At 44.7% G+C, this 25,484-nt stretch overlaps 2 protein-coding genes across 24 annotated transcripts in view; one reads left to right on the forward strand and one right to left on the reverse strand.

Annotated features, from left to right (window-relative positions):
• The window catches only part of macf1a (microtubule actin crosslinking factor 1a), a 214,549-nt gene that overhangs the window by 165,299 nt on the left and 23,766 nt on the right, over positions 1 to 25,484 (forward strand). For 20 of the 23 annotated variants that reach the window (XM_076755015.1, XM_076755025.1, XM_076755027.1 and 17 more), the window contains 8 exons: positions 17,656 to 17,817; positions 17,957 to 18,127; positions 20,686 to 20,852; positions 21,665 to 21,824; positions 22,585 to 22,911; positions 23,261 to 23,345; positions 23,994 to 24,220; positions 25,228 to 25,434. In XM_076755015.1, the coding sequence (XP_076611130.1) occupies positions 17,656 to 17,817; positions 17,957 to 18,127; positions 20,686 to 20,852; positions 21,665 to 21,824; positions 22,585 to 22,911; positions 23,261 to 23,345; positions 23,994 to 24,220; positions 25,228 to 25,434 (1,506 nt within the window). The remainder of the gene's footprint in view (positions 1 to 17,655; positions 17,818 to 17,956; positions 18,128 to 20,685; positions 20,853 to 21,664; positions 21,825 to 22,584; positions 22,912 to 23,260; positions 23,346 to 23,993; positions 24,221 to 25,227; positions 25,435 to 25,484) is intronic. The other 3 variants (XM_076755029.1, XM_076755026.1, XM_076755014.1) reach the window with 1 other exon arrangement.
• gsk3aa (glycogen synthase kinase 3 alpha a) overlaps positions 1 to 25,484 on the reverse strand; it is a 195,589-nt gene that overhangs the window by 109,894 nt on the left and 60,211 nt on the right. The window lies entirely within an intron of this gene.

Genomic DNA, 25,484 nt, shown 5'->3' on the forward strand with positions numbered 1-25,484 from the left:
CTAAGTGGTTTCATGCCTCTAGACACAGGCAGTGCCAGTGTGGAGAGCCTTATGTGTGAATAACAGGCCATTTAATGGACGCTGTGCAGCACCGGGGCAGTAAAGTTTCGCTCCACATTACGACCCCCAGGGAAAATTAAACCCCTAATCCTCTCGTCCCTTCACTCCTCTCTCAACACCCACCCTCCTCCTCTTTCCTTCAGTGCTGGGACTCTTTAACCAGCCGTAACGACTGAGGAATGAATGACAATTACAGGAGAGGAGGGGAGCGTAGGTAGAGCCCCAGAGGAGTCAAATTTGATCTTAAACAGACCACGGGGGGTCATGGGTGGAGGCACAGACTCTGCCTGTGTCAACAGTCAGTGAGTCAGAGGAAGAAGGGGTCGGGTAAAAGGCGTCATTTGACTGGGCAAATTAAATGAGCTTAATCTGTTTATCAGTCTCTCTTTGTCCTTTATGCCTCCTTGACTCTTTAATATATTTTGGTTCTTTCTCCCTGCTGCCTGTTCCTCCATCTCTCCTGGTAGCTGGCCCACATCTGCGAATGCTTGGGTTTAAATCTTGTTGTGGTCTGTGTAGAGGGGATTGTCGGTTAGCCGTGGGTCACGCGAGAGTTTGTGAGCTCTGCATCTGTGTGTGGGTGTGTGCAGCAAACCAATGACAAACCCCTTTTGTTTCTATGAAGACGTTTGCCTTGGACGCGGCAATGACAGCTGCAGCGCAACTGACAGAGAGGGGGTGGGTGGTGTGCGGGGGGAGGGAGGGCGGGCAGTTAAAAAGAAAGAGTGGAGTATTTAGCATATTTGACATGCAGGCCACGGGCTGCGCTGTGCAACAGTTGAGAAAGAGGGAGTCCCTCTTGTGAGTGTTGGAAATGTACCTCGAGTCAAAGGAGCGAGCAAGAAAGAAAAAAGAAAGCAGGAGTGCTTCAGTTCAGATCAGCCGAGCTCTGCCAGACTGCTTTAAACAAACAGACCTACTGAAAAAGAAGGGAAGAAGAGAGAACAAGGAGGAGGAGGAGGAGGAGGAGGAGGAGGAGGAGGAACACCACAACTGGCTCTGTGAAGCCTGTAACTTTGGATAACAAGAGAAAAACAAAGTGGCTTGAAGCTCTGCTCTGGGGCTGCAGGTTGCCATATTTGCTGGTATCCCCCTTCTGACGAACTGGGTGGCGGCAACCTGAAGAAACAGACAGCACCCCCCTCCTCTCCTGTTTTTTTGTGCACTACCCCTTTTCCTCTTGGCCCCTCGGTCTCTGACACACACACACACACACACACACACACACACACACACACACACTCCCCAGCCGGATTGGGTTTCAGTGAAGGCGCAGACGGGAATGCACAAGTGGGGCCTGTGAATATCGCAGACTTTTGTGTGTGTCTGTATCTTTGCCGTATTTATTTTTTACACCAGCAGCTCTTTTGCTACTGCGGACTCTACTTCAGCATGAAAGAAGGATTGTGGCTCAACTGGAAACCTGTGAAGACTCTAACAAATGAGGAAATAATGGAGTGAACAAGAATGAACTGGACTCACTTCCTTGTCTGCCTACAGCCTGGACAATTGCTTTGGGAAAAAAAAAGACGGCTCATTACTGATAAGCCTCTTTCTCTCCTGTCGGCTAACAATCCCCGCCCCCTCTCTCCCTCCCTCCTTTCTGCTTTCTTTCTTTTTCTTAAACTCTGTATCATTTCACTCTAAGGACAGTGTTTTTGTACTCAAAGGGGGGGAGGCGGTTTGCCCCCGGAGAATTAAGAGTGGATTACAAAGCTGTGATGAATGTAGCCATCTCACATCACTGGCCCCCTTCTCTGTTTCTCTCACAGCACCACATCTAGCAACAGTGGCAGGCAAAGTGAGATCCTGTATTTTATGCAGCTAGCTTGCCTGGAGGAAACCCTCATCTGGGCTATATTACATACATTATATTAAAGCATTTTAATTAATTCCCCTTTTTATTCATCCTCCTGTATTTATTTGGAAACAGTTTAAATAGCAGAATGTTGCTTGCTGCTCAGTGTGGGATGATCAGCTGCATCCCGGCATTCAGCTGATATTTTTTGGTAACGAGCAAAATCCTCCTCTGCACAACTCTTTCTCTGTAGCTCCACGCCCCCTCTTAGTACCCTGCCTCCCATTCTATCGCTACTTCCCTCCCCTATGTCTCTCTCTCGCTCTCTTTTTCTCTCTCTCTCTCACCCTCTTTCCCCGTCTCGTGTTTTTTCTTATTTTTTTGGGAGAGAGGAAACCAGCATGATTGGAGCACTTCCTGTCTTTTAATACCAGTGCAGGAAACAGAACAAACGGAGCTGAATTCAAACACAAACAGCAAGAGAGCAGGGAGGGAGGTAGGGTGAGAGCGAGAGAGAGAGAGAGAGAGAGAGAGAGAGAGAGAAGGGACATGTGAGTGAGTAAGAGAGAGAGTAGACGAGGGGGGAGCAGCAAGACGGCGAGAGTGAGAGGAAAAGAGGGAGATTTTTTTAGCAGCTGCAAACCATTTCAGCTGTGTAGTGGCCTGAGAACAGAGACTGGGAGTGAAAGAAAGAGAGAGCAAAGCTTGGGAGCCCACACGTCTCAAAGAGAGAGAGAAAGAGAGGAAAAAGAGAGAAGAGGAACTGGGATTGCGTGGCACTTTGTTTCATTCTCAGTACGGGAAGCAGGAGAAAGAAGAAGGCAAAGAAAAGAGCGAAAGGGGAGGAAGGGAGCGTGTCCTGGGATTGTCTGCTGGTGAAGAGGGGGAAGATACTGCCTGCAAAGCAAAGCTTGGACTGGAGCTGGGAGGGCTGTCTGGGTCTTTGCCCTCTGGATACAGTCCCACGACTCACTGCTCTGCCCTGCACGCCTGCCTGCTTGCCTGGCTGGTCCAGGATCCAGCCTCAGCCCCCTTTTCTATCTACCCCCAGATGCCCTCTTTCACTCTAGCCTCACCCCCTCCAAGATCCTGCCTGCTTTCGATCTACTGCATCGCTTCTCCCCTGGAGCTGTGGATGATCTGAGGATGAGAGAGAAAGAAAGCAGGATAAAAGAAAAGAATTGAAACATTGACAGGGATTTCTACAGCGGACTGCTTCACTCTTTGTTCTGGATTTAGTATTTTCTTCAAATCGTAGACTGTTGTATGTATGACGGGGTGGATTTTCTTTCACTAATGATGACTGTTATGGTGTTGATGAGATGTCTTTGACAAAATTAGGGTCTGTCTTGCAGGCACAAAGCCTTGATTCTTTGTAATGGAAGCAGAGGACAGAAAAAGAAAAAGCAAAGCTGTGGACTGCTTGAACACTCACCGGACCACAAAGTGACAGTGACTTGGTGAAGGGATTTCTATTTTCATATTTATCTCGAGTTGGGTTTTCTTGCTTCAAAAACCTCTAAAGGATAGACATTTTCTTTATTTTTGTTTCTTTCATTTACTGGATTTGATATTCTCATTTTTTCCTGCAAAGAACATTTTTGACAAAGGAAGATAAAAGAGAAACAAATCCATGGAGTATTGTACTTTCCTATTCATTGCACCCCACGCAGCCTTTCTTTTATATAACAGAGAGTGGGTTTTCTCACCTTAAAAGGAGACTTTTACACTTCCCTGCCTGCCTCTCACTGATACTGTTGAAGTTGTCCAAGCCCTCTCTGCCTTTTCCTGTTGTGCCACAGAAAGAGTAGAGAGTACACCGGAGAAGAAGGAGGCACAAGCTCAGTGAGATTAAAAAGGGGCCAACGAATGACTTGCTGTATATGAATATGGAGAGGAGAGCTGTACTCGGTGTCTCTGACAGCAAAACAAAGGGGTGTAATCTGCATGGTCTTCACCTCACTTTGGACTTTGTACTTCTCAGAGAGGGAGATGATGACTGTTTTCTTGCCTTCCTCCCTCTGTTCATCCCTCCACCTCTCCCTCATTCCTAACGGTCCTTCAGATAAACAGGGCTGGTGATTAATATGGTGCCGAGGGGAAGGGCTGTCTCTCTCTCTCCCTCTCTGATGCCACACAGCATCTCAGAAAGACCAAGGAAATGCACTACTGTTGAGGTGACATAGGCAAGAATGCAACATACACAAATGGAATGATACTGTGGACGATAAGATTTAAAATATTTTTTTAGAATGTGAAACCTGAAGGATTTGTTAAAGGCAGCCAAATGGACTGTGTGATTTCGTCGATTATTGGACGAAGGACAACTAAAGGGAAAGGAATTCATTTTCCACAAGGATCCTTTTTTTGTGCATTGTTTTTTATTTAATTAGCCACGACTGCACCTTAAACAATAGGGGTTCTGTGGCAGCCCAACAGAAGTGAAAAGGGCACAATGGGGAAGCCCCTGAGCCGTCCGGACTGCCTGAGGCAGAATCCTCGCTGCCTTGGAAAAGGTGATGAGGATGAGACGTACATAGAGGATTGCTATGTCCCCCAGCGATCCATATATGATACTATGCGCATCAATGAACAGATTGACCAAGGGACCAAACTGTGTCAACCTTCCAGGAGCACTCTAGGCTCTGGTGGGGAGGTCAGAGGAGAGGCAAGTACACTATCCAGCAATGGCACCATTGGAGCTGATTTAGGTGGCGTTTTTGTCTCCAGGAATGCAGATAATGCCGGTGGAGTGAAGAAACTTGATGAAAGAGTCATTTTTGATGCCTTAAAGCTAACTGGTGATCCTCAGATAATGTCACCACCAGTTGGCATTGTAGGTTCAGGTTTGCCTATTGCCCCATCTTCATCTGGCTCTGGTGGGGTAGTTGCAGTGGCCAAGAGGCGGCATCAAGGTGGTGATAAACGGGACAATCCGAACCGTCGCTCTTGGAAAGCATTTATGCCCCCCAGTTATCCGGAGTTTGCTGAGAGGCTGGAGTTCTCATCTGTTGAAGGAGCAGAAAAGCGTCTGTCTGGGGCAGGGATTCCTCTGTCTCCTCTACAGCCCATTCCTGCTCACCTCCCCCCATCCACCCCTACCTCATCAACGCCTTCCTTACCTCCTTACACACCCTCCCCTCTATCATCTGCTCCCCACACTCCTCCTGTCTCCTCCTCGCCTTCTTTGACACCCACAGTTAGCCCGGTGCCTCCTCTCCAGCAGCATCCTCTCTGCAGACAAAAGCAGGTTCATCCTGTGCTGCCGAAGCAACACAAACAGCCTCATGTGGTGCCGTCGCCTTCCAAAGAACAGTTACCTGCATTTGGCCAGACTCGGCCACCACAGGTTTCTGGACATACACCAGAGCATAGCCCCAGTATATCCAGACAGGTAGAGGGAAAAAGGGAGGGACACAAACGGACTCCTAGCTCTTCTAAAGCTGGAATCAGGCAGATCCCAGAGGAGCCTGTTGAGCCAGTTAAGACCTCAGATTCAGAGAGGGACTCTCCTCTTTTGGACCAGGACCAGGGGGACAGTGCTCCTCTCATTCCACCAAAACCAGTCTTCTGTCCTCCTACCAAGGCCCGCACCTGGCCCCGTAGTATAACAACAGGAAAAAGAACCCAGGTCGGCCTGAGGCACAACTTCCCTGTACTCCCCCCTATGCCTCCTCTATTGGGTGAGGATAGCAACACGGATGAAGAGTCACTTTATCTACTTGACCCCCCATCTCCATTCCTGAAGGAGGAGGAGGGGTTAGTATATGGAGGTCTGCCCCTCTCTCCCTGTATCAGTCAGGAGGGAGGTGACGAGGGGCTTCTTGGTTGGGGTGTTCAGGGCAGTGAGCTCAGAGAACGCACAGCCTCTGAGCTCAAATTTGAGGAGGATGAACGCAAGATACTCGAGGAGCTTGAACAACAGGAGCAGGAAGAGTGCAGGAAAATGATTGAGGAGGAGGAGGCATGGAAAAAAGAAAAGGATAAAGCAGAGGAGGAGAGAGCTCAGAGAGAGGAAAGAGAGTGGGAGGCAGTTCTTAAATTAGAGAATAGGGAAATAATTGAACAGTCTTGGGATAGGGAAACACTGGAATCAGAAGGATGGGGTTTAACAGGCACTTCTGGACACTGGCCTGTATTGACTCCCCCTACAGGGTTTGGAGGCCCTAGGGTGCCCAGTGCCTCACCCTGCCCCAGCTCAGGGGCTGAATCAGATGACCTCTTCTTGGAGCTGGAGAGGCAGTGCCAAGAGGATGAAGGAGAAGAGGGAGTGGAGATGAGTGTAGACCCTGAGCCTTTTGATCCCTACACACTTCCTTGTTTAGAGGAAGAGGAAGAAGAGAGAGAGGAAGAAACAAAGACTGCCTGGGTAGATTTTGAAGGAACCCTTCCTCTCGATGCAGTTAACTCTGTAGAGCCTGATAGCATCACACCAGGTTCAGAGACCGTTACAAAAGACTCAAATTTAAATAGCTCTGAGCACATAGAACAGATTAAAAACTTTAACTTGGTGCGAGCACAAGACTGTGAAAAGGAACATGGTTTCATCGATGAAGAATGTGATGTTGACTATAATGAAGATAAGGCAGCAATAGAAGAAGAGGAGATGAGTTACCCAACAGACTCTGCTCTTGGTCAACAACTGGAGTCAGACTCCAGTGGGGTCCACATGTCCCAGCCAGACAGAACTGGTATTACTGACATTTCTCAAACAGACTGTGAACATGGGAGACATGCACGGACTGAAACAGACCCGGACAGTGGGGCGTCATCAGAGTGTGACGTCGAGGATTGTGAAGAGAGAGCCTCCTCTCCATCACGAAGCCCTCTGAACCCTTATGCTGAGGCGGTGGAACAAGTGGAGGAGGATATTGAGCAGGGTGAGGGAGAATTGAAAGAGGAAGAGGAGTTAGGAACAGAGTGGGATGTGTATGACCAATCTGAGCCAAGTTTGGACAGTAGCGAGGGAGTTCTCATGGATCACTCCCTTGAGCCTCTGCACACAGTTGAAAGAGAAATTGACAGTGAATGTACACAGGATGTTGACGTTCAAACTTCCTGTCAAGAAAGTCCAGTCCCCGCAGAGATTAGCAAACCTGCCATGACAATAACTTGTGACACAGAAGGGACATGTTTTGCTTCAGAGACTTTTGTTGTCCCAATAGATGTGGTCTCGGGACCGGACATGCCTGGACAAGATCCAGATCTGGAAACTACAACAGAAGTGATAGCTAGCACTCCAAAATCAGACTCTGTTCATCTCATGCACCCTCAACATACAGACTCAACATCCCCTTCCTCTTTAATTCAGTCGCCATCTAAATCGGATTCATGCGGTGCTGGATTGGATACTAAAGACTCAGAGGCCTTTGTGATATCGGATAGTTTTGTTTACCTGGCTGTGTCTGCGCCTCCACACTACCCCAATGACTGTCCCCCATCTCCACTCGAGGACTCCATTCCCCCAAGTCCTGTCCCCAAACCCTCATGCTGCCCAGAGCCAGAGGAGGAGGGGGCTTTACTATCCCCTGACAGCTTTGTTTACATGGCGGCACCTGAACGTCCCCAACCTGGCCCCTCTGATATCTGTTCAGCCTGTGAGGATACTCAGGAGCTGGACTTGGACTCCTACTCTGAAGGGACCCAGTCTGGGATGGATGGGGTAGAGTTTGTTCTTGGGTCTATGACAGGGGACAGTGACTGGGAGTCAGAGGGCTCTGCTCTGGACTTTCCTCCACTCGTGTCCACAGACCAGGCCTGGGACCAACTTGAGCCTGGCCTGCTACAGAGTCTATTTACACAGACTGAAACAGGTCAGGCACTGGCCTGTAGGCCCCTGGAAGATGTACCTCAGACAGGGTCCACATCTTGCCCCACAGACCCCCACTTACAATCAGGAAGGAGTTCTAATGCAGAGAATGAATCGACAACTATATTACCCAATTCCAACCCTGGCATGGAGGCAGAGGTATGCTCTCATTTAAATTTTTGATACATACAATTGATTTCCATAAAATACTTTATACAGAACTTCATATTGGTGCAGTGAGTTGATGTATTTAGTCTAGACCATCGTGCAGTGGCTATAGTACTCGTAGGATAACATGTTTGAGTGAATTGAGGACAGTAGATTGAATAGTGCAGTCGTACCGTAAAAAGGGAAAAGACATAAAAGACAAGCTTATGACTTGGAGGATGGTTTTATAACATTTTTATATTTATGTATTTGGCCTAGCTGAAGCACTAATCCAGAGTGTTTTTGAACAAATATAACAATAGAATGCAGTGTCCACAAATACAGTGGCATGTAGAGAGAATGAATTTAATTGGACCGCAGAGACCCTGGTTTATTTGCGTATTTAGCCTAACAAGAAAGGACTGTGACATAAGTAGTAAAAGCTGAGCAAAAGTCTGTTTTTAGTAATGAATGTATTCGATGTGGACACACAGAGGCATAGCATGGAAAAAGAATTAGGTCAGGTAGCTGAGCGTTGTGTATAACTGATGTAGACATAGCATGGAAAATGCATGTGTGTGAGGGGGGGTGAAGTTATGTAGACGCCATAATTAGCTAGTTGTGTTTGAGTAGTAGAGCTTTAAATGATTGCAATATGATGCTCAAGGGGGGGTGCTACTTATGGGAAACTACCCTCGGTGTGTGTGTTTGTGTGCACATGGTGTGTGTTTGGGTGGGAGTCAGTGCTAATCTACAGTGCATGCACATATTTGAGATTGATCACATGTTTATTTGTGTGAAGCTCAAAGGGCAGTGTGCGCCTTCAGCCTGCTTATAATGCTGATCTCAAGTGCAGAGTTTAAAACATTTATCCCACAGCCATAGTACTACTGTTGTGTTTACGCTGTCTGTATATAGAGTAGAGAGTGCTATGTTTCCATACAAAGTCACGGGTGCTGGGCGTATCCCAGCTGTGTATGAACATTTTCCTTCTTGTTTAGATAATTTGTAAGAGAGATCAGTGTCTGAGGAGGCAGTGTGTTTGGAAATTGAGCGAGACTTCTAGATGACTTTCACAGTTTGGGTTGATTTTGCTTCTGAGAATGTAATCACTGACATATTATACAGTGTCTTTGTGTGCAGACATGGATCTGAAATGGATATTCTATAAATGCTGGAAGATTAGCGTGGCATGGGACCGACACACAGAGCTGTCAATGCGACTGGGTGTCAGACTAGTCTCTCTGCATTCTCCTGCATTCAGTCTTCGACTTGTTTTGTTTGTGTAGTGTCATTCCTCTCCCATCTACATCTGCGTTTGTGTTTGACTGTGTGGGCTGCATGTAAAGGTGTGTGTATGTAGACTGTACCTCAGTGTGACAATGTGTTTGACAGCCTGTCGTGCTTTCGAGGAGCTCTGCTGTGACTCAGTGTCTGGCCTAGATTTGCCTGATCTGAACCCTGTTTTTGTTGCTGACAGACTTTGAATTTAGTTTTTGCTGTCTCCCCTTTAGTATGCTAGTTGGCAGGAAGCTTCCTGTTTTTTGCATATGAAACATGCAAAATAATTTTGTGATCTTGGAAATTCCATTTACATTTCACTACCAAAATCTAACCAAATGATCAATGGATCAATCGGATTTAAGTCTAAACTAGTTTCAACATGAAATAAACAGAGTGACCACATTGTGATCAAGATTTAGAGATTTAGTGTCGGGCAGAGAAGCCTAATTATTTCTCATCGGTGCACATCATGAACAAGCAGTGTGTGATTTGGGTGGCCACTGATGCACCTGATCCCATGCTGATGATGTGAGCTAATGGTCCTCTTATATTAAATTACATCACACACAAGTTGCTTGCTCTGACCAATCAGTCACAACTCATTTGCTCTGCCCTGTGTGGGTTTATCAGCCCTATGTGAGTGTTTGTGTGTGCATGTCTGGTAGTTTAGGTGCGTAACTTGTTTTTGTGCCTGTATGTGCTGTATTATCAGTCTACATCTGTTTGTTCTCTCTGCAGTCATGGCCTCTCTGGCTTCAGTTTAATGTAATCAGATGTCAAGTCCACTCAGCCTCAGATCTTTCAGAATCAGAGAATTACAGCTACACAGAGTGCTGTAGTGCAGATGATCTGTAACAACATCAGGTTTGATTAGGAGGAGAAACAGCACAGTCACAAACAGGAACATTTTGAAGGGAAACAGAAATGGGGTACAGACAGTGGCATTTTGTAATGCTGGCTGCTGGTTACATTTGCATTTCCCAGGTCTGACACAACACAGGAAAGAAGAGCAACCTTTAGTTTTATTTAATAGTTCAAAGGTTACTGAGGGTATTTCAAGACACGATATTCGGCCCCAATTAAAAGTTTTGTCCCAAAAGGAGACGACTAGTATTCAATAATGCATACTTTCCCTGAGAAAATTGTTGAAAAATCCCTGTATCATGTATATCAGTAATACTGTGCTGTCACAGCATCGCTGTGTCCTTTGTTTTAGTTCTTTATTGATTTTTTAATGAATAATTGATGGCTGTTTGGAAATTTGACTCCAGTTTTTGTTCACGTTTCTGAAAGGTAACTCATGCGCTTTTGTTGTCTTATGAAATCCCCTTTATTCAGCCATGCTCCCTCTCCTCAACACACTCTCCCTCCCACACCTCCTTCTCCTCCCCCTCTTCTCCTCTATGCTTGGAAGCTTTTGCTGCTGAGATAAGGAGGTGAGAGGTAAATACTGTGGCTCTCTGTGAGGGGAGCTGCCTCTGCTAACATGGCTACACAAACAGTGTGTGAAGTTGTCTGGGGAATATAAACCTAGATATCAGATAAGAATGTGCCAGGGCTAACACTGGAACTGTGGGCTGGACTCTGTTCCCTGTTGACACTCCTGTCTTTTGCTCTCTGTTTTGTTTCGGTCTGTTGTGCACTGACCTGTCTCCCATTTCATTCCATCCCTGTGTGTCTACTTGTTTTATTTCTATTTATTTTTTCCTCACATCTGTCTTTTCTCTTCACTGTTCTTCTGTCTTTGTGCCCACATTAAACAAACACCAGGCAATTTTCACATTAAGTTGCTGTTTAAAATTCATTGAAAAGGGATCGAGTGAAGACATGGGGAGGACAGATAGACGCGCTGAGTTTAGAAAGACAAAGGCGCAGACACAAAAAGAGTTATGACAGGCAGCAGGGAGGTTGGATGGATGAAGCTATTGTTTGCTCAGGGAGCACCTTTCAGTGCTACATTGGGCTTTGGTACAATGAGAAGAGAGCTACACTGGCTGACAGGCACAAGCAGAAGGTCTTTGGATTAATATGGAGTTAATTTTAAGGCACATTGTATGTACATGTGCCCCACAAATGGACAGACAGATGGACTAGCTTTGCATGCTGTTTGACGAATTGGGACAAGAGAACGCACAGTACAGACAGACTGACCGATGGCAGCTCATGCACAGATTTCGAGGCAGCAGTTCTGACATTGCATGTTTCATTGATAAGCCATTAGCATTTGTTGTTGCTGTCTGCAGAAACAAGCTTTAAAGGGTCCTCAAAAATCCTTAATGTTCTTAAAGTATCATAATTTAAGTGCATAAATTCATAACACATTGCATTTTTGCCATGCAGTGACAGATTTTTTAAGCTGCATGTCCATGAGGATGAGGACAGAGCAGGATTTGTAAGCAGCCCAGACAGATTTGGACTTCATAACAGTATTTTGTTCCATAACGTATGTTTTACTGGAAGAAGACTCCTTGTGCCAGTTTTATGTCTTATTTTTGCTTTTGAAATCAGTTTTGAAATCAACTCTGACACAGTGAAAAAAAGACCTGCTCTAACTGTGGCTTTCTGAAATCTGCACAGACCCTATTTTTGTTCCAAATCGCTTTCAAAACAAGATGGAATATTGGGAACAAATGGGCCTGAAAAAAGAAGAGGCATTGAAAGACAGATGTTGAAGCAGAGAGAGAGACAAACAGGCACACAGAGAACCAGGTGGCTTCAGGTCCGCGGCTCATGCATTTGTGCTTTGATTGATGTGATAATTCTGGTACTGAACAACCGCCTCCGGGATAAACCTGCGAAAGACGGAGAGAGAAGGAGGGGGGCGTGTTCGGGAACACAGAAAAGCATGAAAGCAAACGCAGGCACACATTGATCTCCCATTGGAATTGAACGTAGATGCATTTAAAATGTGATAAGTAGATGAAATATTTGAAGCGTTTTTCAGTCATTTTACATATTTTTGTCTCTGTTCCTGCATCACCCTCAGTGATATCAGCAAGACAACAAAGCTCCTAAGAGTGGAAGAGCAGCAGCAGTGGTCTCCTGTTGGATATGAACATATTTCCAAGAACCCTCAAATCCCCCCAGAAAGGGAATTAATATCTTACTCTCTCTTTGTCTGTCTCTCAGGGAGCTGATGAGCAGCGCAGTGATAGCATGAATGAAGGAAATGTGTGTGCACCCCTAAAAGAGAAAAAGAGCTGCAGGTGGGACAATAAAGGGGAAGAAGAAGAGGATAGTGAAGTTTGAGCCAGCGTGTTTTGAATGCCGGCCACATTTGCATGAGATTTGTATCTATTTGCTGATGTTCAAGTAAGGACACAAATGGGGTTTATTAACCCATTAAGCCCTTCATCCCTGGGGTCGGTCAGTCGGCGGGTTAAAGAAAAGCCTTTCTGGCAATTTTAGTTTAGTTTAGTTTGGAAACAAATTTCTGTCCTTTCCTTCCTCCCCTTATTGCTCATTCCATTAAAAGAGAAAGGTGGGAGTGAGGAAGGATGAGGGTTGAAAGCCAGGAAGCAAGCGAGAGGCAAGGGGTGAGGGAGGAGGTGGAGGAGGAAGCGAGCGATAGCAGTGCTGTTACTGGCTACCATGTTGCTTTCAGGAGAAACACTTTACCCACGGTGCAGGATACTGAGGCTGTTCATTTTTTCCCTCTGGTTTTCTATTTAGTGCTCATATAAACTAACTCCCATTCAGTTTTAACAGAGGGTGACCGTTCCTGTCTTTCTGCGCTTGGCATACCAGGCATACTAGTTTTATTTCACCGTCTCCGTGGTCCAAGTGAAGCTTCACAGGCTTTAAAGATGCTCGCACTTTTCACATGACCACTAGCTCTTTTCATGAAGTCGACAAATCGGTTATAAAGGGAAAGGAAGATGAAAGGCGAGTTCAGAGGACAACTTAAAAGGCTTGATAAAAAGTTGTAGCTGGACAACATCTCATGCAATTTCCTAAGCATGTTTAGTTTTTTCTTATACTTTCCCATATTTTTACAGCAGTCACAGTAGCAGCGCATGGAAGGCTGCCATGTTTCTACGCGCTGTCACTTGTAATTCTCAGTGTTTATGTTTGGAGCTGCATGTTCCTCATCTGTGCAGATTAAGAAACTGATTGTCCTCGAGTGGGGTTTTATGCAAGAGCCATAAGCACAGCTATTCCTCTCCTCAGCATTATTAGCTTGACAGCAAAGTTTAGAGAATCCACAAATATGTTCATGTTCAGTCAGTTCATGGATTAAAAAAACATTATTATGTAACATTGAGCCCAAAGTGAGGTTAAATTAGAGACTTTCACTATTGTTTCAGTCTTGAGGTTTGAGCCCAGTGAAAATATTTATGAGATGGCCTTCGTGTCACCCGGTCTGCATGTATGTTGTCATGTGTTTTCACACTCCTTCACACTATTTGACCTGATTTGCTAGCAGTGAGCAAACTGTTAGTGATGGTTTCCTAAATGAACACAAAATGATCCGTCGGAGAGAGTTAGAAAGAATTGATTATTCAACATGAGAGGCGTGCGTGTTGTTTTTTGAGTTGTGCTCCTCTCACTGAATTAAGCAAAATTTTAATGGAAATGTCTGTGGAGATTCTCTCATTCATCCCGGTCGTGGTGCTTCTGAGTGCTTTACAAACAGCTGCTGGACGGGCTTGAGGTTCTAGAAGACGTTTCTCATCCAAGAGGCTTCTTCAGTTCTAGCTGACTGGTGGGGAGTCCCAGGCAATTATCCTCTTTTATCCCCCTTGAGACTCCGCATCAGTCACTTAGAACTAAGCACTTAGAAGTTGAATGAAAATCTGATCAAATCACACAGTCCACATGAGACAAATAAGTTTTTGATTTTCAAACTTGAGGATGTTTTTTTAATTTATTTAGTCATGAATATTTAATGTTAGAAAACTTGGAAATCTTTAGATTTTACACCAGCTTTTCAGGGGCTTTTAAGTCCAGCTGTAACTAGTGATTCTTTTTATAATCGATTACTCTTTCAATCACTTTCTCCATTAAACAACTGGTTTTGTCTTTAAAAAACAGCAAATCCTCACATTTCAGAATATCTAATAATCTAATAATGATGATGATGAACAGGAAATGTATTTGTGAATTCTTCGGTCTTCTCTAGAACTTGAACAGCCTCTCAGACTGATGCATATGTGATGAGACGTATCAATGCAAACAGTGTTTAGCCAGTATAAGCCTAGTCAGATCTGATTTTATCGCCTGCGCACGCTGAACTGCTGAAGTGAGAAAGCCGGTGCAGTCCAGATGGAGAGACGGAGTGGGACGAAGCTGTGGTAGGGGGAGCGGAAGGCAAGAGACGAGATAGAGAGATGAGCCATCAGGAGGAAGGATGACAAGTACGGTGGTGATAGTTCAGTCTGCTCGGCGAAGAGAGTGTGCGTGTTTGGCTGCGTGCTGGCTGAGGTAGGGAAGAATGACAAGTATGTGGGACATTTTCCAGAGCTCTGGTTTAGTGGAGTCAACCACTCAGAGCTGGTGAAGAGAGAGGAAGAGCAGAGAGGGCGGCTGAGAGAGAAAGAGAGAGGGAACACAAAGAGAGCGACAGAAGAAGAGGAGGAGGAGGGAGAGTGGACAGAAATATAAGCACACACAACCTACAACACATTTATATAAACCCCAGTGTGTGTTTAGATGATGAATGGTGATTTTCTGTTCGCCTCTATCTCTGACTCTCACACACACACACACACGCTCACACACACACACCAGGATAAGGCATAGGGTGGAGCAGGTCATGGCTACAGTCATTGTTGTTCTGGCCGACAGACTTCCTGTTCCAAGCAGCTATGACGCCCATCACCACAACACAGCTGTGTCCAGAGTGGACAGGAACACACACACACACACGCACGCACGCGCGCACACACACACACACACACACAAACTGCTCATTCATATTTAATCATGCACAGAGATTCTTACCTGTGGAACACTTAATCATTTCTTTTCACACACATAATTACGCACATAGATTCATACTTGTGCACACTACACACTCCCACAAACACGTGCACAAATTAGGAACTTGTGCACACACATACACAAGCCTTGGCATGGAGAACCTGTAGTTTGATGCCATATTTAAACCAGATGAGCAGAAACCTGTAAACCCTTTGATTACGACTGCAGAGACTCAGAAACACATTCCACCTCAACCGCTTCCAGCTGATACACAGGACCAACTTAATATTTTGTTTGCAGCTCTGTAAACGTCTTTGACACGTCATAAATCCAAATCGAGGGCTTTGGAAGCTTTAAAATGCAGGTGAATATTTTCTGAATAGTGATGAATGAATGACAGAAAATGAAAAACCTTTCATTTGGACTTTTTCCTTTTTCCTTTGAAATCATCTCAGAATCATCACAGTGGGAGCTCATGCAAATTTTGATCGTACTGCTGTTTTGCTTTATTTTATGTTGAAAATGAATAAGGCTTGAGTTTAGGTTGCTGTGTGGACGCCGTAGTCCAGCTCTCCTTTCACATCCTCTGCTTGTTAGCTGGCTGCTTAGCGCAGGTCACAGTGAGCGACACGATGGAGGATGAAAGAAGACTGCGTCACAAAAACATCTTTTATATTTTATGGTGCATATGTGGGAACGACCATTTCTTGTTCAGATGTTTTCATTTCAGTTGTATTTGGTAGAGTAATGTGCAGTGGTTTGTTATTATTTGAGTGTTGGACACCCACGGCTGCTGCAGCCTCTTCCAGGCCATAGTGGTGTTTCACTGAAACCCAAACCTACATTTTCCCTCCCCTCACTTTAACTGCACCCACTTCAGTATTGTCACACCAGCTATTTTCCCCTAGGCATGGATTTACCAAAATCTGTTGTGTGTGTGTCCTGGATCTGGTTATTTGTGTGTGTGTGTGTGTCTCGTCTCTTTGTGTGGCCAATGAGGTTTGGCTGCCACAGCATTATAAACCAGCAGGCTTAATTCTCCCTCTGTGGGCCTATTCTGAATGTCAGGACTTCTCAAATGTTTTCATGACAGCGGACCCCAGCCCCCCACCCACCCACCCAATCCATCATTACTGCCACGGACTCCCACTTGATGGGATTTTTGTCTCAGAAACAACCAAATGAAAAGAATTTAATTGGTGGTGGTTTCCAGCTGTCCAACTGGTCAGGGAATACCGTGAAATTGTGAAAGTTGTTTTGCGGATTTGGCAAATTGTTGGATATAGCAGGATGGTTTGCAGGAATTTAGCAGAATGTATTTTTTCTCACATTCGCTGTATGAGCTGTTGGTTTTGGATAGTTTTTTTCCCACAGTAAGACTAACTGTAGGGAAAACCAGACTGTTTACCCCTTAAGAAAAACAACATAAACAAACCAGACAGGAACAACATTTTATAGGTCACAGATGTGCTCAAAATTCTGAAATGAGAAATTGAAACTATGAAAAGTCATTGAGAAGTCGTACAGTTTTATAACGGCGGGGCCTTTGAGTTCACATTAGTGTTGGGTTGTATTCATTTAGGGCTGCAGCTGATGATAATGTTCTTTATCAATATACTGATCACCAAATCCTTTAGTCTATTACAATTATCATGATCTTAAACATCTTTTTTTCTGTCCAGCCACTATTTCAAAACAAATATGTTAAATTTACAGTGATATGAAATAGAGAAGTAGCAAATTTATTGTTTTTAGATCAGTTTCCGCATCTGCAAGTAGCCTTTGAGTGGGAATACAACTAAGTCTAAATTCTCTAAATTGCTTGGGACTTCTGCAATCTCTCCAACGACCCCAGTGGGACCCTGGACCGGACTTTGAAAGCCACTGCTGTATGCACTGTGTGTTTGGATACAGTAGTGACTCAGATTTACTATGACAGAGGAGCTGGCTGTCGCTCGGTCTTTTTTGGCCAGGGAAGTCAAGTCTGGTTGTCTTTAGTGTCGGGTGGCTGCCTCTATTGTCATCACAAGATGGCTCCAGCCCTCCACTGTGACGTGTGTGTGTGAGTAATGTGGCCAGACAGGCGAAGTTGTGCGTGCATTAGCGATAAATGTGTGTGTTACTGTAGGTGTGTGAAGGCTGTGTGCACCCATGCAAGTGTGTTAGTGTACTCGACAATGTGTGTGTGTGTGTGTGTGTGTGTGTGTGTGTGTGTGTGTGTGTGTGTGTGTTGTCGACTCAGCCTTTTCCAGCCAGCCCCTTACTCGTCTAACCCTCTAATCCCCGTAATCCCCCTCTCCCCCTCCTCTGTTCTCTCCTACCTCCACCCTCATTTCTCCCATTCCCTTCCTGTCTTCCACTCCTCTCTTATCTCTGCACATCCCTCTGTCTCTTTCACCTCCTAACATCCTGTCACTTCTATATATACGAACATAATGTAGCAGCGTTCACCTCCATTTGTTGTCACGCAGATTGAATGTGTAGTATATTTTTGACCGCTGGTTTGATTCTCCTGCTTAAACTTATGGCTTCTTTTTTTCCTCACATGTTTTCCTGCATTTTTCTTTCTTGCATTCATTCATTCATTTATGAATAAATCAATTAATGATCGCCCCTTTCTTGCTTCCTCTTACAGGCCGTGGAGAGAGAGCAGGTGGACAGCATTCAGCCGAAGCTGCAGCACGTCAATGCAGTGGGTCAGGGTCTGATCCAGAGCGCCGGCAAACACACCGACACCCAGGCACTGGAGCACGACCTGGAGACCACCAACCTCCGCTGGAATTCACTCAACAAGCGGGTACGACTTGATCTGCGTGCAGCCACATCAGAGAAGAGTCTGTCTGTGTTCATGTTCATGTATGACCTTCTGTGCTTTGACGTGCAGTATATTACATCGACCTCGCTTCTCAAGTCACAACCGTCTCTCCTTCCCTCAGGTGGCAGAGCGGATCGCCCAGCTCCAGGAGGCCCTGTTGCATTGTGGGAAATTCCAGGATGCTCTGGAGCCTCTGTTAAGCTGGCTGAGTGACACAGAGGAGCTGGTGGCCAATCAGAAGCCTCCATCTGCCGAGTACCGCGTGGTCAAGGCCCAGATCCAAGAGCAGAAGGTACGAAAAGGATGCAGGGGCACAAAATAAAATCCTGTTTCTCATGTAAAATTACAAGAGATAAGAAATCGTGTTTGTGTTTTTCCACAAACAGTATCAAAGCAGAACTGAGAGATGTAACGCTCAAAGCAGCAGAGGTGGTTTTCTTGAGGTCATCGAGGGTTCATTTGGGTTCAGAGAAGTGTTTTTCATCCAGTGTCATAGTGCTCAGATTTTCCATTTTTGGGATTTGAAGCGGTGATCATCCAGCACAGTTGCCACCCACATCCTCCTCTTCTGTCTTTGAAGCACTCTGCCAGCTTCTCTCTGTAAATTAAAGTGGATTTGAATTTTCACTTTCAATTTTTCTGGATTATTTATTTGTTAGAACATTATTGGGAAACAGTTCCTCCACAGTGGCATGAAGTTTGGGCACCCCTGGTCAAAGTGTCTGTTACTGTGAATAGTTAGGTGAGAAGAAGATGGACTGAAGTCAAAAACAGAGGTTTTTTCAACATTTTAAACAAGATTAGTGGATTATTTTTGACTGAGATTTGAACTCAGATAGTTCTACTGAAAATGAAAAGAGGATGACTTAAATGATCCTAAAAACAGCCTGGAGGTTTTAACCATGGCACTCACAGTCCCCCAGCCTGAACATCATCAAAAATCTGTGGATAGACCTCAAAAGAGCAGTGACAGGCCGAGAATCCCACAGAGCCAGAAGCCTTTTTCAGGAAGAATGGATGAAGAATTGAAAGACTCTTCGGTGGCCACGGAAAGCGTTTCCAATCTATGATACCTGCCAAAGGGGATGTTACTTAGTACTGAACCTGCAGGATGCCCAAACTTTTGCTTCTCGTTTCTGTTTGTTTTTAAAGTGGGTTTATCAGACGGGTTGAGTTGAGACATTATTGATATTCAGATGTCCTCACTGTCCTTCAGCCACAAACAATAGATATTTGAATGACAAGCGCACACACACAAACACACGTACACACGGGCAATGATCCGTCTGCCTGGCATCCAAACGGCCCCAGTTGACCGTCTGCCAGTCAGACTGGCATAAAAACAGACGCACACACATGCATGGTGGATTCGTATTGTTTTCAGAGACACACACACACACACTCTTTTCCCTGTTTATCCAACATACTCTTCCTGTGTTTGTGCACATAAGAGTGCTGCAGCCTCGGCCGGCGATCAATCACACGTGTTTACATCCGTGACAGAGAGTCGTGTCACCATTTGGCAAAGAAAAAGAGAGTAAAGTGTAGAGAAGTGCATTCCAGAGGCTGAACTGAGCCGTGAGTTCAAAGCAGACAGAGGCTGCTATCTAAGCAGGAAGGACGTTCATCCATGTTGTTTGTTGATCCTGAAACGGTTGGATCCCCTCGTTAAGTGAATAACATTTTGCTCTGTATTTATCCTTCACACTTATTAAATGTTGAGTAATAAACATATAAAGATATCAGCTGAGTCCTTCATTCATAACTGTTTGAAAGATTTGATCTGCTTTGTAAGAGACTTTCCTGAAGAAGGAGAAGGTCGGTAATGTTTCTTAAATGCAAGTGTAGCTTTTGGTAACAATGGAAAATCATCATCTTCTGCTGTTGGAAAAGGATAAATTCTCCCACGCTGTTTACTTATTTCATGCCTCAAACATGTGCGGGAACAAATTTAGTTTGAAGGATAGTTGTTTTGTGGAAGCACATTTTCTGATTTGTGTTAGTCACAAGTGTAAACACTCCTTTGTTTTGCAAATATGGAGGGATCAGCGTTTAAGTTTGGATTGATTATGGAACATGTTGACAGAAAGGAGAATGTTTATAGCACATTTGATTAGGCGGTGTACACAGTGACCGCACTCTGTGGGCACCAATTCACTGTTTTTCTTTGGAATTGGATCTTTGGGGGATTTGATTCCCTGCACCACAAAAGAGACAAAGCAAGTGGTGCGCATGCTGCCTTCAACTCATCAAGTGTATCTATTAGGTGTTCCTAGCCAAACAAACGGCATGTAACACATCAGCCCTGCAGTAAACTCTTCATGAAGGTTATCATGTTCGGTTTCTGTTCTGCCAGGTTGATTTATCATCTTTGAGGCTGTAGTTTGTGGTGGTGGCAAATTTTATTGTGTTATACTGAGAGGTGTTTCTAACACCCCCACCCATTCTCAACGGGAGGCTGCATTTTGGAAACACCTCTGCTCACGGACACACTGTAAAGCAGTGGTGGGCAAATAGAGGCCATGAGCCAAATCTGCCCCCCTGGCAACAATATCTGACAAAGCTTAACTTTTCACTGTCGTAGCTTACATCAAAATACATGATTTTTTTTTTCTGTATCAGGAGATAACAAGGTAATTATAAGGCTCGTTTAAATCCCAAATATGACCTTGTAACATCTAGTCACACCATGAGGAGATCAATCAAAATATCAATATGTTTTACTCCTAAATGAATTAAAAACAAACATTGGAGACATATAAACCTGTATTACCACAGCACCTGTCCCTGATAGTCAGACACCTTAGAGGTGATTTGTTCGATTAACTGCGTGCATATCTCTTCCTCCAGCTTCTCCAGAGGTTGTTAGATGACCGCCGGCCGACGGTGGAGATGATTCGGGCTGAGGGCGAGAGGATCGCAGCCACAGCAGACACACAGGACCGAGAGAAGATTCAGACCCAGCTCCAGAGTCTGGCAGAGAGATGGACGGACCTGCTTGACAAAGCCGGTGGCAGGTAAGTCTCCTCTGCAGCACGGGGGTTGGCTGAAGGGTCTCTGAACTCCCCCAGACAGTCTTTCAGTGATTGTTGACACTTCAGAATGATCGATTCTGTCCATTTTGAAAAGGAGACCCAGGTAATGTCACAGACAGTAAGAAGTTACAGACTTGTCTTGCTGTAAATATGTGGTTTGGCGAAGTAATTGGTGGTGCTCCTCAACAGCATATTATCCTGTGGTTATTTCCTGTTTGCTCGTTTCATCTCTGTCTAGCTCTGTTGAGCTCCACCGTACTTAAAGAAAGAATAGTATCATTACTACTGGTTTCTGTGGGCTACAAGTCATTTCAGTGTCTCTGCTGTTCGCTCTGGAAATAATGATTCTTTGGGGGCAAATGGACACACATGATACTTGATATCTCAGACTGCTCATGTAACAGTGTTCTAATATATATTGATCGGTCTGTCAAATTTATTACACACACACACACACACACACACACACACACACACACACTACTGCTTTCTGTACAAGCACACTGTGAGATGCTTCAGTTGACTCTGACACACACCACAGCACACTACAATAATACATTTTTATCTGTTTATTAAGTTCTTTAAAATTTAATCATACATGATAAAAATTTCATGAACTTTTAATGAATTGTGTTTGAAAAAAAAAAAAAAGAAGAGATGACAGCTGTGTGATGCAAAATCAAGTCCAAGTTGAGCAAATAATCTCTGAAAGCAATAAAATACCAATAAAAGCTCTCCTCCGCCTCCGTCTCATCTCGTGTATCTTTGTAACCCCCCGACCCCTCGTCCCTCAGGCAGAGGCAGTTGGAGGAGCTGCAGGTTTTGGCTCTTCAGTTCCATGAAGCCCTGGAGCCACTGGGAGAATGGCTGAGTGCCACCGAGAGACGCCTGAGCTCTGCCGAGCCAATGGGAACCCAGACGGCCAAGATCACCCAGCAGATCATCAAGCACAAGGTACTGTTCGGCCCCACTGTTATCGAGACCCTCCACTCATGAAAAGGTCAGAATGGTTGATTTTTATGTGAGTCACTGAGCAGGTGAAGCCCTGCCTGAACTATTTTTGCTACAGATAGTGTCATCCAAAAAATATAAAAGCTACCCTGTCTGACAGGTAGGAGGTCGGTTGAATTTATGGGAGGGCGCTGTCAGTTGTTCCATGCTTGGCAAAGTAAAGGCTAATCATGAAACATTGTTCATTCAGTGGATTTACAGTTGTTGCAGACATGAAAGTACTTGACAAATTACTTACCTATAAATACTGCTGGTATTTCAGTTTGGCAGTACCTGTCTGAACCAGCAAATAACGTAGAGAATAATTCATAATAGCAAAAACATGTAAAGTCTGGATAAAATGCCAACACTTCATCTGAGAGTAACTCAATGGAAAGATGCTGGAAGAGGAAGCACAAGGCATAAGATCCACAAAGCCAAACATCCCCTTCTATCAGTCTGTTTCTGTACTCATGCTAAGCTGAGTTTTTACTTCTCATTTCAGTTTTTTTAAGTTTTTTCCGTTCTATTAAAGTCGTTCTACTCATTCATTCATTTGTTGATGTTTTTGATTTCCTGTTGATCTATGATTTGTCATTTGCATGCTCATATTTTGAGTTTTTATCCATTTGTTTTTCTGTTGTTTCGCTTTTCTTACTTCTCTTCACCTTCCCCTCAAACACACACACACACACACACACACACACACACAAACACCTCCCAGGCGCTCCAAGAGGACGTGTCCTCACGTGAAGCCGAGGTCGATCGCCTCGAGTCCCTCAGCCAATCGCTGACCCCGCTCAGCTGCACGGCTGACCGTGATTGGTTAAGCGAGCGGGTGGGGGCGGTGAGGTCGGGTCACTCGGAGCTTGCCGATTGGTGCACGAGGCGGGCGGGCCTGCTGGAGCAGGCGCTGGCTAACGCTCAGCTGTTTGGGGAGGATGAGGTAGAGGTGCTGAACTGGCTGGCAGAGGTGGCTCAGAGGCTGGCTCAGGTCTCCATCCAGAGCTACCAGCCTCAGCTGCTGGCCGAGCAGCACAAACACACTCTGGTACGACTCACACTGAATGCCTTCTGAAACATGAAAACAGTAGTAATTTAGTAAGAAAAGGGACCGTATGCATGTAGAATTGTAATAATGGGATATTTTGTATCGAGTAAATTCTTTTTTACACACTGTATATAGATTCAGTATAGTATCTGTATCTGATACGTACACTGTTATATTACTTTACCATCTCTACTAGAAAGAAAAATATGAGCAAGTGTAGTTTTATCGCTAAAACTGTTGAGAGTCGTCGAAGGATTGAAGCTGTACTGCTGATTTTTTTGTTCTTGGTGCCAAAGGAAAACGTCTTTTATCTACCAGAGGTTGACTTTCACTCTGTTTCTCCCGTCAGTCTCTAAATGAAGAGATCTTGAGCAGGAAGAAGACAGTTGACCAAGCCATCAAGAACGGACAAGCTTTACTCAAACAGACCACAGGTAATCTTGTCTTAACCTCCTCAGCAGATATGACATCCAATGCCAGTGTCCCTCTGTCAGGAAGGTGTTTTCATCATCTTTTGTACATTTTGATGATCAGCCACTGAAATCAATAAAGCAGTTGATATCCTCTATAATATGAATGTTAGTGAGAGAATCACTTTAGAAAGAAGCTAAAACTGTGTTTCCCTGAAGCAGAATCACATCCAAACCACACATTTTTACGTCAGCGGTGAACCACACTCAAACATGTGGTCTGTGTCCCTCTCCTCATAATATTAGCCATGCTGACTTCTAGCGCTGTTAGCCAGATATTTGTTGGTCTACCCCATGAATACGCTGTGTGTGTACTCTCATATTTACATGGTTAGACAAATCATGTGGCATTGAGAGGAATGCAGAACTGTCAAGAACCGCCTCATCACTGTGAGATAATAATAATATGATAATAATAGCAACAGCAGCAATAATAATAGACTGTGTTGTATTTCACAGTAAACACAGCACACAATTCAGAAACATTCACATATGAAAATAGAAAACTAGAAATTTAAGAACTGGGTTTTCTTGTGCTGGCTCCTGACTGATCACATTGGTAAGACTTAGCTTCAGGACGGTCGATGACCTCACCTGTGCGTCCTCCTGCAGGTGAGGAAGTCCTCCTGATCCAGGAGAAGCTGGATGGCATCAAGTCTCGCTACGCTGAGATGACGGCCGGAAGCAGCAAGGCCCTTCGAACCCTGGAGCAGGCCCTGCAGCTGGCCACGCGATTCGCCAGCGCCCACGACGACGTCAACCAGTGGCTGGACAGTGTGGAGGCGGAGCTCAACAACGTGGAGCCTGACGCTACACCCACATACCAGGAAAGACAAAAGGTGGGTGGAGAATTAGTAAGAGGGCTGCAGTTATGGCCGTATCCCTTTGGTGTTTGGATGCAACCCTTGAACTCACAAAAATAGACATTCAGATCACTACTTATCCATTAATATCCATTTATTTTTGCACTGATTTTGAAGAAAGACACTGGATCGCTTAAAACTAAGATCATCATCCAGCAGTTCATTAGTGTTCAAATTAAAACATGCAGGCAACATTAAGTTTCAGTGTTTAGATGCGACGGTGTTGATGTTTGACTCTTTCACATAACACTCACTGCTTCCTGGTTTATTATTAACTCTGGCCGTGAGTCATTTGCTTTAAGATGAGATTTTGACAAACAGCATGAGAGTCAGCTTCTATCCACTGTTCACTTCATGTACACACCACAGTTCAGGGTTCTGTGTTCTGAAGAGTTGGTTCCAGCTGTCTGTTTTAACTGGTTCTTCTTCTTTGGATTATTTAGTTTTTCTTTTTCAGCCGTTTGAAACAGTTGACGCCTCCTTCACTGAACGATTGAAGGGGCTCTTCAGTGAGCCACAGCGTTCAGCCAATAAAGCTTCACACACTCAATCGTCCACATTTTACACATTTTAAGAGATTATTTTTAAAGATGACATTTCCCATAATAGAAAATATTGCACCCGAAGTAATTCCTCGTCTGTAATGACATTTTCAGCCATTCCAGTATCAACCCACCCATGGTTGAGTTACCATAGTAACATTGATTTCTTGGCACTCAATAAAGCTATTGAAAAAAAAATTATTGCTATTTAATTTGTTGCTGCCATCCAGTTTTTTTAATCCAAAGTGACATTTTCAGCGTTTAACTTGAATGTACTTTCAGGGCACCAGGTGTGACGCACTGGCTGGCGTTTAGTCAAGTTAAAATCAGCTCTACATTTGTTTATTTGTCTGTGTTTTAAAGGTCTGAATTTAAGCAATATTTTCCTCTTCATTGCAGCTTTTGCTTTGTGAGACTAATCCTTCACTTTGATTTTTGCAGGAGCTGAAGAAGGTTTCTGCAGAGAAGCGTCTGGTGTTGGACACGGTGAACGAGGTGGGCAGTGCCCTCTTAGATCTGGTGCCATGGCGAGCCCGCGAGGGCCTGGACCGCCTGGTCGCTGATGCCAACCAGCGCTACCGCCAGGCTGATGAAACCATCACTCAGAGGGTGCAGCTGGTACAAGCTGCCATCCAGAGGTCACAACAGGTACTGCAAGCAGTTTCACCTGAAATTCCCATTAGATTTGTCCGTTGTAC

Source organism: Chaetodon auriga, chromosome 17 (genome assembly GCF_051107435.1).
Source record: "Chaetodon auriga isolate fChaAug3 chromosome 17, fChaAug3.hap1, whole genome shotgun sequence".
In the NCBI taxonomy this organism is placed as follows: Eukaryota; Metazoa; Chordata; class Actinopteri; order Chaetodontiformes; family Chaetodontidae; genus Chaetodon; species Chaetodon auriga.